At 55.7% G+C, this 16,151-nt stretch overlaps 1 protein-coding gene across 5 annotated transcripts in view; it reads right to left on the bottom strand.

The window, feature by feature from the left end:
* The window catches only part of PDE1C (phosphodiesterase 1C), a 411,283-nt gene that overhangs the window by 354,988 nt on the left and 40,144 nt on the right, over nt 1-16,151 (bottom strand). The window contains exon 1 of one of the 5 annotated variants that reach the window (XM_028526184.2): nt 8,671-9,367. The exons of the other annotated variants lie outside the window; for them this stretch is intronic. Within the exon in view, the coding sequence (XP_028381985.1) occupies nt 8,671-8,755 (85 nt within the window). The 5' untranslated portion in view covers nt 8,756-9,367. Of the gene's footprint in view, nt 1-8,670; nt 9,368-16,151 lie in introns of those variants that run through there. 5 annotated transcript variants of the gene reach the window in all.

Here is a 16,151-nt window from a genome sequence, read left to right as displayed (position 1 = left end):
GGTTCCAAAGCCTGCGCTTTCTGTAATGCAGAAGTTGGCCACAAGTCGTCGCTCTGAAACGGGGCCCTTGGACCTCATGAAGCCTCAGTTTCCACACCTGTACAATGGATCTGCCTGTGGGTGTCTTGCGGGGTTATCAGTAGGATCAAATGAGTGGATGGTAGGGAAAGTGCTTCACAAGTGGCAAAGCCTTCTTCTCACCGTCATTAGAGTGGGGGAGCAGCCTGTGGGGGTGCTGCCTAGCGGGGATGGCCCTCCTGAAACAGTCCCTGAGGCCAGACTCCCAGTCCCACACACCCGGCCTGACTTCCGCCTCATCTGGAAGTGTCACCAGCTTCCACAGGCGGCCTCAAGAATGACCCAGAGGAGAAGTGCAGGATGGGTATCTTGTGAGAGAGCCGGGCTTCCCCGGGCCCGGCAGGTGGTTGGGATCTGGCGCTGCCCCGAGGCCTGCTCGGCTGCCTGCTCTCGGAAAAGAGGCCGGCTCCCCCTTCCACACTCCCCGACTGACAAAATGTGAAAACTGAGTGCAGCTTCCAGCTGTTAGAGGAAGATGAGTCACCAGACACTATGAGCCTTTGCTGGAAACTGGGGAGCAAATGACTTTGAAATAAAAATCCATCCACTTTCCCACCCGCCGCCTAAAATCCCCGTGTTAATTTGGGGTCAAACACCACCAGCCTTGCCCTGGGGCCTCCTGGAGAGACAGAGCTTCCCAAGGGCTGGAGGCTGCCCTTCCTTTGTGATTCCTGGGCCAACGTAAGCCAAGCCAGCTGGGACACCTTCAGGTCTTGCAAGAGGGGAGGGAGGGAGGGGGGAGAGGAAGGAGGGAGGGAGGAGGGGGAGGGGGAGAGGAGGGAGGGAGGAGGGGGAGGGGGGAGAGGAAGGGGGGAGGGAGGGAAGGAAGGAAGGAGGGAGGGAGGAAGGGGAGAGGGAGGGAGGAAGGGGAGAGGGAGGGAGGCAGGAGGGAGGGAAGGAGGGAGGGAGGGGGAGAGGAAGGAGGGAGGGAGGAGGAGGGAGGGAGGAGGGGGAGAGGGAGGGAGGCAGGAGGGAGGGAAGAAGGAGGGAGGGAGGGGGAGGGGGAGGGACGGAGGGGAGGGGAATCGGAAGGGAAAAGAACCAAGATTTATGAGCGCCTGGGATGGTCACATTACTGGACCAGCACTTAACATGTCATATCACATACTGACATTACTGGTCCTACTTTGCAAGGTTCAAAAAGAAGATTCCAAAAGGTAAAGAGAGCAGTTCAATACTTCATAAATGCTGGGCAGGAGAGCTCAGCAGCCCGCCTTCTGGTCTTTCAACCACACGCGCTACCCTCCTCATTCTTTGAGACGATCTCTGAAAGTCAAGATGTCTGATGAAGAAGACACACAATTCAGCAGGTCCGACATTGCATCCCCCAATAAAAAATAAACAAAGAGTAAAAGGGGGACTAGCACTCACCGGAATTCTGAGGACCTCCTTTGAAACCCTCACTCATCAGGCACTGCCCTCAGTCACTGCTCCAGCGGGAACCTCACTTGAAGAAGCTGAATCGGGCCTTCTATGAAAAGCTCTTTCTCTGAGGCTAAACCAGTCCTTGTAAGTCATTCGTGCGAGATAACTGATCCTTCGCCTGTGTTCTTTCCCAAACCCGCAGAGCCACGCGGGAGCTACTCCGGGCTGTTATCAAGGGGAGAGGAAGCCCAGCTCTCCGCCTCAGAAGCACGAAAAGGCGGGAGTCATCAGATCAGCTCGTGTGGTCCCCGCCACCCCCCAGAGAAACGAGTCCCGGCGGCAGCCTCTGCGGCCCGGCACTCACCGAGGCAGTCTGCGGTGCCTGGGGCCTCGGGCCAGCAGACGCTGCCCTCCCGCAAGTGAAGACCAGCTGCCAGCCACTCGGTCTCCCAGCCTCCCCGGGGCTCCTTGGGGAAGGCCGAGGCCAAGCTCCTGCCACAGGAGCCCGCCTGCCAAACAGCACAGGAAGTGCCAACAGGCTCTTCCCAGAGTAGCTGGCACCAATCACCCGGACCCAGCTGGGAGCCCTCGGCGGGGGTGAGGCCCGGCCTGGGCCTGGCAGCTGAGCGGCTCTTTGACATAGTGGCTGGCTGGCCAGCCCTTGACATAGCGGCTGGTGGGGGGGCTGTGGAGGACAGTGGGGGGTAGGCTGGGAGGCACGCTCCAGGGCAGCAGCTGTGGGCTGGGACCCTTGCCCGCTCCCTTGATTTCAGAACCTCTCCACCTCACAGCCAGCCAGAGGTCGGGCACCTAGAGAGTGCCAGGTTCCCACCTTCCCCACCCCGCTGGACTCGCCAACAGCACAGCGGGAGGAGGCACTATCCCCACTGGCAAATGAGGAGATTAACGACCTTCCCTCAAGCATGGGGCCAGGAACTGCCGGGCCGGGGTCTAGAGCCCAGGTCTTCTGCGTCACTCTCCTTTCGGAAACCTAACCTCCCGAGTAGCACAGCTGAGCGTCTGGAAAGGGATGCCCTCCACAAAGCCAGCGCGAGGCCCGAGCTGAATCCTGAAGGACCACCAACTGGCTGCGGGAGGGGAGCTTTTGGAGGCTCACGGCGGCTTCACCGAGAACAGTGTCAGACACCGATGCCCAGGGCACAGAAGTGAGTGCCTCTTGGCAGGAGGGGCAAATCCTGATCAACTGAAAAGAGAAGGCCAAGGTCATCCTTCCAGCTTTCAAGGACAAATACATAGGGGCGTTGGATCCAGAAACACTCAGAGCTGGCTATTATTATTATTATCATCATCCTCGTGTTACTATTATGGAAACATACTGTTATGAGTATATATTATGGATATATAATAATAGTATTATTAAGGAAATAATAAGAAGCATGTATCTAGCACTATATATCAGGTGCTGTTTCAAGTGCTTAGTGTACTTCAACCCATTCCACCATCCAGAACCCGAGGAGACAGGCAATACGATTATCTTCTTTGAACAGATGACCACAGTGAGGTACAGAGAGGTTCGGTAACTTGCCCGAGACCACACAGCAAATGAACTGCGGAGCCAAAATTCAAAGGAAACCAGGCTGCCGCATCCATGCTCCTCCCCTCCGCGTACCCTGTGTCTCAGATCCAGCGGGACCTGTGCAGGGGTCTTCCATGCCGCTACACAAAATATACAGCCCCATTTATTGCTCCCGATGAGCAGACCCAGTAGCATGAATCAGAGAGACAAAGGCTTCGTACCACGTCAGAACGCAGGGAGAGCTCGCCCCGCAGCAAGCGGAAACACTCAGCCGTGTCCCGCAACCCCGCGCTTCCCACCAGCATTTGATGTCACCAAGGAAAACGGCAGCCGCACACCGACACTCTGGTCCCTCCCTCGGGCCTAGTTCAGGGACGATCTATCAGGAAGACAGATCATCTCTATCGGGTCTTCCCACCCTCATTCCTCACACAGAACACTTCCCTTCTGACACTTCCGGCCACCAAGTCTGTGGGGTTTCCTCCCCCCCAGGAAACTCTGTGACACCAGCTGGGTGTCCTCCAACCGACCTCCTCCCTGATGTAACCCACCTGGAGCCAGCGTCAGACCCGCCTCCGCCCCCCCCCCAGGGTTAAGGGTTCAGTCACATGAGAGACTGCCCCCCACGGCCGAAGCCAATCGCAAGCAGTAGGACCCCAGGTTCCCACGACATGTCCGACTCGGCTACAAATCGGAGGTGCCCATGACCCCTCCGCCTCGGATTCGATTATGTCCTAGAACAGCTCACAGGACTCAGGGGACGCTGCGCTCACCAGTTCGCTAGGGGACTGACTGGATGGAGGGTACGGATGAACAGCCAGGAGCACGGGGCGAGATCGGGGAGGGTTCCAAGGACAGGAGCTTCTGTCCCCGGAGGGCTGGGGTGGTCACCCTCCTGTATGTAGATGTGGTCACCAACCTGAAAGCTCCCCAGACCCCATACTTTTGGGGTTCTTACAGAGGCCTGATTTCTAGCCCTTCTCCCACTCTGCAGAAGGTGAGGGAGGAGAGCTGGCTGACAATGCCAAGCTTCTAACCATGGCTTGGTCTTTCTGCTGACCAGCCATTCCCCCCACCCCCGCCCCCAGGAGCCACCCAGAGTCCTGCATGGCCCTGGGTCCCCACCACAGCCCCAAATCTGCGGAGCATGCTCCCCACTTCACATGTCAGGAAACTGAGGCCCAGAGAGGGTAAGTGACGTGCCCAAGGTGCAGAATGGGGACGAGAAGGTGGAGGTGACTGCCAGAGCAAGGACCGTGGGCTCTGGTCTGATGACCCGTCCTTCCACAGGCTGCCCCAACCGGCTCTGCTCCAGTCTTGAGGGCGCCACTCGGAGGAGGGGAGAGTCAGGGCAGCCGGTCCCGATGGACAGCTGTGGAATATTTCACCTCGGATCCTTATGCGGTCCTTAGGTGTACAATGCCCAAAGGTCTTGCCCCCGGCCCCACCCCCTCAGACAAGACACTTGGCCAAGAGCGCCAGGATTAGTCTGGGCTGAGAGAGTCCTCAGCCATGTGCCCCAAGGGAGGCCAGGCCTCTGCGCCTGGGCTGGAGAGTGGGCCACACCTCCCCCATGCATGCAGCCAAGTCACCCCAGCCTGGACCACCCACGGAGCCCCGCCCACCCAGGAACCCCTCTAGGGGAAGTATGGGCCAGCAGACCTCCCCCCCACTCAGCTTGGTTCCCAGCGCCCCGCAGTCCGGGGGCGGGACAGGGAACCCTCACCCCAGCCCCTTGGGCCGCCGCTTGCTGTCTAGGGGCCCCTTATTTTTCCTCCTCTGGGACAATCTCACAGAGAGGAACACAGGGACAAGGGAGCTGGTGGCAGTTGCTACAGGAAACGCATCCCTCCGTTAGCAACACCTCTTTCAGGACAGGCCTAGAATTTTCCACAACACGACCAGGTCCGTTGCTGAGGGAAGCGGCTCTCTGCTCTACACGCCCTCCTACTTTACACCCTCCGGCCGGCCCTGGCTTCCCCATGTCCCGCTGACACCCCGAAGGCCATCACCAGGGGAAGGAGGGAAATGGGGGCCTCCAGAGCCTGGTTTCTCATCTGCAAAATGAGAACCAAAAGAGAGCGAAGGTGGTTTTTAAAAAAAGCGCTTTGTGTTTTGCAGAAATACTTCCCTTTTGGGGGAGAATGCAGGTATTTTCGGCAGCCTCAGAGAGAAAGTCAGAATCTATGAATTGACGTAACACAAGCCCAAAGAGGCACCCAAGCCCCAGAAGACAGGGAAACGATGACAGACACCCTTCCCTGCCGCCTGCAGCCGCTCGCTCTGCTGGTCAGTGCAAGCACAGCCCGGGGGTTTCCCGGGGAGGGAGCTGTCGGACCGTGGAGGCCCCACGACACCCAGCACCTTCTGGTGGGGCCCATGTGCCGCCTCAGAGTCGTGTGTCCCAGACCCCTGCGCCACGTACCTGGCTCCCTCGCCTGAGAAAGTGATGTAAAGAGGTCAAAAGGCCACTGGCCCGGGACACAGGAGCCCAGGGCTGAACAGGCAGCCACAGCGGGAGGCAGGTCAACAAAGCTGGTTTCCTCCACCTGATCCTCCCGGAGTGAGCCCCACCCCGCCTGAGGCAAAGCTCTGCTCTTTCTGGCTTCGCCCCAGCCTGCACTGGCTTAGCGGAAACCCCCGATCCCTCTTCATGGAGGCGAAGGGCTGGTGTCCAGGCCCAGGCCAAAGTCAAGTCCACGGTGGGAGGCAGCGCGATGCGGACAAGCGCTGGCCGGAGGGGTCAAGGCAGCAGTGGCTTGAACCCAACTGTGCCACTAGCCAGCTTCTGGCTTTCAGCGAGTTGCCTGCTCTTGGGGTCTTAGGAGTTCCTTCCCCTAACATGGGGTGCTAACCGCCGCCTTTCAGGGTTGTGGTGAGTGAAGCGCCCCCTCAGTGCCCACCCCCCACGGCTGCCACTTCTCCGCCCAGCCTCAGCCCCAGCGTCCAGAGCCCCTGCATGCAGGGCGGAGGCCGGGGCTGGAGCCCCTGGCTTGCACATCAGAGGGACCCCCAGTGTTTCTCTTTGGGGGTGCTACCGGTGTTCGGGGCAACTCCTCACCATTAGGGGCCATCCCCACGCACTGCAGGACGTTGAACTCTCTGACCTCTGCTCACTACAGAGACTGTCCCCAGCGACCCGGCATGGTGACTCCCTGAAGTGTCCCAGATAGCAGACCCCTGGGAAGTACCACCCCTCCCAGAGAACCACAGCTGAAGCCTTCTCCCTGCCCAGTCTGCACCAGAAGTGGGCACCTCCTCCTAGCCCAGGAGTGTCCACTCTCAGAGAGAAATTCTGTCAGGAGCCCCCCAAGGAAAGTTTCTTCTTGACCTAGCGGGTGGGTCCCACCTCCCTCCCGCAGGGTCCCCAGGACCCCCATTGTCCTCATAGGCCTCCCCCGGTAGTATTCTCCGAACATGCCAGTACCTAACGTAACTCAAGTTCCTTCAGTGACACGCTCTGACCCAGGGAGTTTGCATAATTAACAGGCTGGAAGAGGAGGTGATTTCCCAATGGCAAAGGGTCGGACACCTGAGGAAAGGAGAGACCTGGGGACCACTGAGATGTCACCAGGCTCCTCTTCCACCTGGAGGAGGGGAGCTGCCCACCTACTCCTCCCTGCCAAAGCTGTGTGACAAGCTGGCAGCCACAGGTGTGGACTACAAGACAAGACATCTGTCTGTTCGCAAAGCAAGTCCTGACCACCAGTGCCCCACACGGACATTTCAGGAATGTGAGCCCTCAACCTGGGAAGAAATATTTGTAATACCTGTGACAGACAGACTTGAAAAGTACACACACACAAAGATAAGTGCATGTGTGTGCATAATGTTTATCTTACCATATTATATAATTATTATGTGATGAATATGTAGTAGTTAGATATAATACATAGTACAGTAGTTAATATCTAGCAATTACCATTATATATTATATAGTTAATACCTTGATTACATATATAATTAATATCGACTCTATCCATTATGAGTACTTGCAAATTAATAGATGGTAAACTTCCCCAGAGGAAAAACATACAGGCCAAGGACATGAGAAGGCGATTTCACAAAAGAAGTGAAATCGTTGTGGCGTTGAGATGCTACCCTCCACCTCTCAAACCAGCAACTTCTTCCTAAATTAACGAGTCTGGTGCTCAGGGGAGTAGGTGAGTAACTTGAAGGACAGCTGGTGGGAGCGTGAACTGGTATTTCCAGAGGCGAGTTAAGCAACATGTTTTAAAAGCCCCCAAAATACACATCCTCTGGGACCAAGCAATCAAACTCCTAGAAATCTACCCTGAAAGAGTATTCATGGATGTGTGTAAAGAGGCTGTCTTTTTCCACTGTGTATTCTGGAAAACTTAAAAGCAACCTAAACAGCCAACATGAGGAGACTGATGAACTATTTTATACACAGCAGAAACAAATCTAATAAGAAATATTCAATTACCAAACATTATGATTGCATTTTGTTTAAGAAAATTAGACTTAATTTTGAGCTTAGACTTCATTCTGGAAGTAACGTGTCCAGCCCATGGCCCACTGGGGCCACTTTGTTAGACAGACCCAAAGCGGTCCAGAGGTGAGCACCTGTCCCTTGGTCTCTTCCTGCCCTGAGCAATTTCTTCTTCCACCTCCAAGCTCGCACCACCCCAAAAAGCAAATTAACATACCCCTCACTTTCAAAGGCTTGGGGGCCTGGCTTGGTCTCCAAACCCACATTCCAGGCTCCCTAGCCTCCCAGGCTCCGCCCACCTCCTGGAGAGGTGAGGAGGCAAGTCCGGACCATTGTTTGAAAACAGCGCCCAGCGCCGGACCACAAACATCAAGAAGCGATCTCTTTGAGTTCAGCTTGCAGAGGGTCCTGCTCCCTCTGACAGCCACAGTGAGACTTCCAGCCCCCTCCCGTACCCCTCCTGGTAAAGGGTTTAAAGAGAGCAGTGAGCCACTGGGAGATCAGAGGGCAAGAGGCAGCTTTTTTGCAAATATTTCAGTAATATAGTGCATCCCTCCCTGCCTGCATATTCATTCTCATTCTCTCTCTCTCTCTCTCTCTCAACTTTTGCAGAAACTATCACCCTCTCTCTCTGAACCTGTTTCTATGCCTATGTCTCGCACCCTTTCTGCACCTCTCTGACTCCTGTCGCTGTCCACCCTGCCTGTCACTCCGTCTATTAGTCTTGGTCTTGGCATCTGTTTGTCTCTATTTCTGACCCGGTGTCTTGGCGTTCCCATCAATGTCTCCGTATCTAGCTGCCTCGGGCGTTCCGCCTCTCGGTGGGTCCCTCTGTGTGTGTCTCTCAGTGTCCGTCATGTCCACGTCCTTCTGCCGCGGACTTCCCTCGCGCTACTTCTATCTCCATCTCTCTGCCTCCCTCCCTGTCTCCCTCCCTCCCGAGTCGAGTTACTAAAATCACAGCAAGGAAGCCGAGCCCTTCAGAGACGCAGCTTCCCCGGGATGCCGGGTCAGAGCGGAGGGAGGGGCGCCCCGGGGAACCCCAGTCGCAGCGACCCGGCCACACGCGGACTTCCCCGGCCTTGTTGCCGCTCCCCAGGCTCCTGGCGAGTGCTTCGCGGCCCTGCCTGACCTCTGGCCGCCCCCTAGATCCCGCGTTCAGAAAGCGCCCTCCCCGCCACCGCCAGGAAGAGCGCTCGCCCAAGCCACAAGTCGGACGGGGGAGGAAAGTTCTCACCGATGGTGAAGCTGTAGCCATCGATGCTGAACGTGGCGCTCCTGCACTTCTTGAAGCCGTCCTTCCTGCCGCCGGCGTCGGTCATGGCTCGGCTCCGCTGGCCTGCGGCGTCCGCGGTCCCGCAGCGGCACAGCAGCCGCCCCGCGCCCACGCCCCGCGCTCGGCCGCGTCCCCTCCCCCGGCCGCGCTGCGCGCCGCGCGCCGAGCCGGCAGGTCCACAGGTTCCGCCGCGGGTGGCGAGCGGGGCGCGGGGACCGCAAAGTCGGCTAACGCGCTAGGCGCACGGCAGAGCCAGCCAGCATGGCAACTGCCCCAGCTCCAGCGCCAACTTCAGATGCGACAGCAGAGCCGCGGAAGGCAGGCGGCACCCGCACCGAGCGTGCGTGTGCGGGCCGGCGGGTGGGAGCCCAAATGCCCGTCTTTTCCACCCGTGTCTCTGGGAGCCTCTGAGACCCGCGCGCTACAGGCACGTCTGTTTCCTCTCTCGGCTTCGCCTGCCCCTCTCTGGAGGCTGGTGGGGTTTGGGGACCCACGGGAACGGCTCAGGCTCGGCGTCGTGCTTCTGGATGTTTTCTCTGGCAGGCAGGAGAGCTCGCAGAAAGCACATCAACAGATGGAAAAGCAAACAGTGAAGCCGGGCAGATGCTGCCAAAGTTTACTCCAAACAAGGAAGTCGGGAAGTCGCCACGCCCACTTCCTCCCGGCCGCTGTCCCCTGAACCCGCCTGGAGCCCCGAGATTACTTCTCAGCAGTCCCCCGCCAAGGGATGATTATCAAAGCGACTCGTATCTGTGGCCAGGCGCTTTCACACGGAGGCCGTCCGTTGTGCAATTCGCCCGTTCCCAACGGCTCGGCTCGGCTCTTCCCAATGTGGTTGCACCAAATAGGATGCTCCTGCAACTTGGGGAGGTGGGAGAGAGGCTAGCGATCCTACGGCTGACCCTATGGTTACAAAAGAGGAAACTGAGGCCGAGAGAGACTCGACTGAGGTCCCACAGCTAGAAAGTGGCAGTCTTGGGACATGGTGTTGCATTTTATGACGCCCATCGCTGGTCCTCCCGGGACCTGGAACGGCTGAGTTAGGCAAGGTCTACACACAGGGGAAGTCCTTCCCTGCCACCGGCAAGCAGCCACCACACGTTAAGGATTGCAGTGTTCTGTGTCGGTGGCAGGGGACCCATGTGCAGAAACCAGTGCCCAATCAGTCCCTAGAGTCCCCCCCGGTGTCACAGGTCAATGCCAGTGCTGTCTGTGCTCAAGCTCTTGTGGGACTGCAAGTAACTTAACCTCACGGGTTGTGATGGCATGGGACGCAGTGAGCAACACTTGTCAACATTAAAAGGGTCAGTTAGGTGCACTCCTAAGTGGTCCTGCAACTGAGTTTAGGGAGCAGAGAGTCCAGAGTCCAACTAAAGTTAGAAACCCTCTCCCCTGCCCCCCAAAAAGGGCCTGTGTACACACACATGCAGTGTTCTACATAACATTTCAGGGGGTCCGAGAAACCCTCCAGCCCACTGGAACGCAGGTTGATGAATGTCTCAGGAACTGGATCTTCAACTGACCACATATGTTTAGAGTAGTAAGAATTTTTAAATGTCCACTGTCATTGGAACTTTAGTTACAAATGCTCCCGGGGACACCTGGAACCACACTCACATTGACCGTTTCCTTAGGGCGATGGCAAGATTCATTGATCCACAGGCGGCAGGTGTCACGGGCCCGTGGCACCTCTCAGCTCGGGAGCCTTGGGTGCTCCGACCCCGAGGTGCCCCGAGAGACTGGCCATGGGCACAGCGGGGAAGCACAAACCGGGCTCTACGGACAGACAGACCGCACCTCCGGCTCCACCGCTCATCAGCTATGGGGCCATGGGCAAGGGCTGGGCATCCCTGAGTCCTGCTTTGCTCACCTCACAGACAGGACGGGGAGGGGGAGGGGGAGACCGGGGCTCGCACGGGGCGTCCGGCGCCTGCAGGCATCTGGCAGCTCCCAACTCCACGATGTGGACACTGCGGGGGACCCTTCTCCGTGACAATAACATACAGCGCCCAGCACAAATCATGTCCCCCTTTTATTATAAAATCATAAGCATGTGATTCTGTAACATGACAACATCATATTCAAGCACACCCTGTGACATTTTAGGTGAAATGTTCAAATTAGAACTATAGATTATTATGCCCATATTATCACCCAACCAACCACACCCAAGCAGGCCTTACCTCTGCCGGACCCTGCATTTCAGCTACTGTGATCACCATTGATTTTGTAAGAAAATTTTATATAAAATATATTACACACTGTACTATATATTTTAATATAGTTCTCGTTTTCCTGTACTTCTCCTGCTTTTCTAAGCCTGTAGCAGAAGCACCTACCTTCTCTTCTACAAAGGGGCGCCTTAAAGCCCTGAGTTCCAGTCTCCCACGGTAAATTTTCGAGAGGACAATATCCTGATGCCGTGGAAATTTTGCCTTGAATCAGTAACATCAAAACTTGCTGTTTCACCGCTCTTAGCAGAACAGCTTTTTTGAAATATAATATGTAAAAATAATAACAATGTGATCATTTCTCAGTCCTCTCAAGACGGGTAAAAATAACTTGCCTGAACAATTAGAACTGTTTTGAAACGGCTTCTCCCCCGAATCATCTCTCCCCCTGGTGTTCAAGACTGCACACCTACAGGCCTGCTCAGCACGCTGCTCCCAGCGCTCGGTCTTAAAGCGGCCTCCCCAGCGCGGGGCTCCCACTCCAAACCCAGGGAAGTGCAATGCTAATGTTACATAAGCCGAGAAAGAAGGAGCTCAAGACCACACTCAAGAGAAGCGTTGCTTGTTCGGAATTCTCCTTCAAGCACGCCCGTGAAGTAAGGAAACTAAACCAAGATGGCCAGGCACATGTGCGGACCCTCTGCTCATGTGGTCCGAGCAGGGGTCAGCAAATGAACACCCACAGGTCAAATCCGCCCGTCACCTGCTTCGGTAGAGTCTTTGAGCTAAGAATGGGTTTCGCATTTTTAAGTGTTGGAATAAAAATTGAAAAGAAGAACATGCCACGTGACACACGGAAACCATGTGAAATTCAAAGTTCAGTGTCCACAAGAAAAAGCTTAATTGGAACATAGCCACGCTCATTTATTTACACACTGTCTGCGGCTTTGAAACCGAAAAGCAAAGTTGAGTGGTTGTGTCCAAGACTGTACGGCCCACAGAGCCAAAAATATTTACTGCCGGACCCTCGACAGGAAATGTTCCCGGCCTCCCAGATTAGAGCACGGATCTCACACCTGTCCGGGCTCGGATAACCTCTAGCTTTATGACATTTCCTTTAAATAAGTTTGAAGATGAACTGATCTTTCTCAAACTACTGGAACGGACTCTAACAAAAAGGCACACTCGCCCGTGTTTGTTGCAGGAAGGAAGGCAGGAGAGAAACAGTACACATTTTACTAGTTTAATCCAGTCATTAGCCAAGAGGAATTAGGCGGAGATTAATTTATCCCGAGATGTCACGTTTGACCCTGGCTTCCTGCCATGAAACTTGAGTAGGAACAGAACTCAGAACCCCAAGCAGTTCAGAGTTCATGAATCAAAGAGTGCCTTTCAAAATGTAACAACTAGCCGTGGAAAAATCAAAATCGTGCGGCGCTAGTATCATGTCCTTTGATGCCCACGTGTCGGGGCTGATACCTGATTCTCCATAAGGAAAGTTCCAGAGTCAGGTACCTACTGCTTATTGGCTCTTAAACCTCCAGAAAAATAATGACACACTATAAGTTGGACATATTATCAGAAAGCCAGCTTTTTAAGAAAACAACTTTTATTTGTCACACCAAAGAGAAGACAGCCCCTCCGTATCTCGTGGGCACATTTCAACCGTTCTCACACAAGACGCAGTCTACCTCGGGGAATTCTTCCACAGCCACTGGCCCCAGAATTGTCAATCCAAGTTCCCCCAGTGAGAGCACTGTGCACACCCCTCCCGGACGCCTGCGGGGCTATCTGACACACTCTCCAAATGCAGGAAAGGCCCCCTCCCAGCCCCTAGACCACAGAAATGGCTGCAGGCGGTGAAGCTTCTGACCCGTAAGCCTGCTCCTTGGGCTGTAGCTGGTAGGATCCAGAGAGAGCTAATGAGCATCTTCGCTGGGACTGGGAATTGTGGGAGGTGACGAGAATGTTCCAGTATAAAGACCCACGCCCAGTTTCCATCCAGTATACGAAAACCAGCCCCTCCCGGATTCTGTGAGATGACATACTTACACCACGTGCCCTTCCCGTGTGTGACACAGCAGAAGGGAGTCTCAACACACTCCCTACGGGGGGGACGTAGAAACGAACAGAGGAACGAAGAACTAAACCAGCACCAATGCGTGCCAACTCTGTGTTAGGCATTGTGCTAACCAGGGAACGGCCCTGTCTGTGGGCACTTTACCAGCAGAGCAAGCCCCCAAACAACCCGGGGAACCGGGGGTCGGAAGGAGAGAGCGGTCTCACAAGCCTGCGTCCGTGGAGGCAACCCCTCTGCAGCTCCCACCAACGCCCTTCGCCACCGCATTTTGCTCCCACCTTATCGCTCCCCAAGAGCCACTTCTTTGTGTTTCTACCGGGTGGGGTTAGGGAAGGCAGAGACCGTCGGCAGAGGCAGGGAGGATGAAATGCAAAGTGTCCGTACAGCCGAGGGTCCGTGAGAGCCGCCGGGAGGAGGCCGGGGACCCTGATGGAGAACGCAGGAGCCCACCTGCACAGCGAGGCTGCGGTCCAATCGCCCTGGGATGGGGATGGCCTCCATCTATGCTTCCACGGTTTTTCCGAGTTTACATGTTGTTAGTGCACCTGCAAAAGTGGCTATTTTTCAGCACCCGCCTTCGGTGAATCAAAAAATATTCACTGAGCTTCTCCCAGACCAGAACCTTCCCCACAACATCAGGTAGCCAATTAGAGTGCATTACATTTCTTTTTTGCACTAAGAACTTCGGTGGGGTGTTCCAGGAGCCTTTGCAGTTAGGAGATTCGGAGAACTGGACACACTGCAGAGGGGGTTGGAGGGAGCAAAACGATGGTCTTGAATTTCTTTTTCACAACCCAGAATACCAAGCCTGGACTATTCTTCCCCCTTGGCCCACCCGGTTTGCCTGGAGGCCACCTTGCTGTCCTTCAGGTCTCTGCCGATGTCCCAGGTCCTCCAGAAAGCAGTGCCTGCCCCCCTGCCCTCCCGGGAGGGAGGTGGCCCCTCCCCGCTGAGCCTGCCCGGGACCCCGTTCTGCTTCTCCGCCAGAGAACCGCCATGCCTCTCGTGGGCTCTCTGGTCATGCACAGGCACACGGGTGCTGGCAGCAAGGAAGGGTCTTCCCTCCCAGCCCCAGCCCAGCGTCGGGCCCAAAGCGGGCCCTCGCGAGAACACCCGATGAGTTGAGGAGTGCACACAGATGTGGCATGTGATGCTCCATGGCCAGGAGGTGACGTGACTGGGGCAGGACAGTCACTCCCAGTCACTCCCTCTCTCCTCTCACTTCCCATCTGCCTCCACATCGCACTCTGGAGCCAGTTCAAAACACAGCTCCATCCTAAACGGGTCAGCAGCTTGTCCAATTAATAACATAAAACAAAAAGCTCCTCTGCTTGCTAGCTATGTGACCTTGAGCAAGCTGCTTAACCTCTCTGAGTCTCTGTTTTTTCTTCTGTGAAATGAAGATGTAATACTTATCTCGCAAGGAATATGTGGGTGATAATGAGGTATTTATTTTAAAGACTTACCCTGAATATGACCCATAGTAAACTTTCAATAAACACCACATTTAACATTCTCACAGTCGCCAGGACGCTAGGTCCCTTCTGTGCTTGTTTTCCAGCTGGAGCACTGCAGCTGGTCCACACTCAGGGGCGAGAAGAACAAGGCTCAGAGTTCACTCACCCCCGGGTCCAAGGCCCCGGAGGATCAATCGCCCCGTGAGCAGTGGAGCCAGAGGCTGGAGGTCTCCATCGCTCAGCTGGGCCGCACACACTCACCTCCCGAGAGCTGGACACGGGGCTGGAAGAGGGCCGGGCTCAGCGTTGCTGCCGAGAGGCCTGGAAGAAGATGAGGGCCACCACGGTCTACTCAGCAAGGTGGTGCCAAGGGGACAGCACCATCCTGGCATTGGGGGCGGGGGGTGACCAGTGTGGGAGGGGAGTCACCAAGCCTCTGCCCAGTAGGTTCTCTGAGCCAGGCCATGGCTCTCTTCTCTGGAGAATGCTGACTAACGCACAGGTATAAGGAAGAATCCAGAGACGATGCAGAATGGATGCAAGTGGCCATCGGGCAGCCCGAGGAGCCCTGAGAATCAGAGAATCTGCAGGGGTCATGCCCCACTCCACAGGGAAGGTCTGAAGGCCAAGGCCCGTTTGAGAAAGGCGGCATGAGCTTTCGAAGCCTTCCCTGCAGGGAGCCCCTCCCTGGTGGGTCTGCAAGGGGCCCTGAGCCTTCCCCTCCCCCTGCCCGCCTTCCTCCTCTCAGGGCTCCGCTTAGACGTTCCCTGTCCTCTCTTCTCACTGAGACGCCCTTGAGGGTTCGTGCCCTCTGCGCTTCATGGAGAACAACAGAGGGAAAACACGTCCCACGCTAACATTTATTGAACACCTACTATGTGCCAAGCCCTTATCAGCGGGCACAGCCGGCCTCTGGAACGAACACCCCCAGTCTCGGTGGCCCGGCACCACAGTCACGGCTTGTTTCTTGCCCGTCACAAACCCTACTATGAATCGGGGGCTGGGTTTTGTTCTGTGGAGTTACTGGGGTTTCCCCACCCTCCCCTCGGTCCCCAGTATCTGCCGCTGGACGCTCTACATCTGGCCAGGGCAGGAAGGGAGGGAGAAAAGGCGGAGGGTTTTTCTCCACTCCTTCTCCACAAAGAAGGAGTTCAGGGGCCAGGCCTGAAGAAACGCACATCCCTTTTCCCAACTCTGCAGCCACAGGTGAGCCACAGGTGAGCCACAGGTAAGCCACAGGTGAGCCACAGAGCCCTACCAAACTGCAGGACGGGGTCTAGGCAGCAAAATGAGGAGAGAAAAGAGGGTTTGGTGAACACGGGTCCTTGGAAACCCTATCCTCTCCACCGTTTTGAGCAAATCTGACCACCAGGTCTCCAGGGGCAGACACGGTGTACACCTGTGTGCCAAGAGCCGAGGAAAACATCTGCCCCAATCCCGAGTCCAGGCTTAGCCAGTCGAAGCTCCCTCGCCCACCCCCTGACGGACATCTCAGCTTCGCCCCGGAAAAGACCCCTCTTCCTCCTGTGGTCCGATGCCGGTGTGATCGCTTACAGAAGGTTTAAGGGTGCAAACGATTTTAATAGTGCATTATACTCTGGCTTTAGAAAGCAAATCAAAGGAGTAATTCATTTAGTCGTTGAAAATTACATTGTCTTGTGACAGATGGGTTTTTTTCTTTCTGTAACTAGAAAACATCAATATATAGAAAAACAAAAACCCCATGATGTTCAG

Source organism: Phyllostomus discolor, chromosome 10 (genome assembly GCF_004126475.2).
Source record: "Phyllostomus discolor isolate MPI-MPIP mPhyDis1 chromosome 10, mPhyDis1.pri.v3, whole genome shotgun sequence".
Taxonomy (NCBI): Eukaryota; Metazoa; Chordata; class Mammalia; order Chiroptera; family Phyllostomidae; genus Phyllostomus; species Phyllostomus discolor.
Note: the sequence above shows the minus strand (reverse complement) of the source record. Positions and strands in the feature narration are given on the sequence as shown.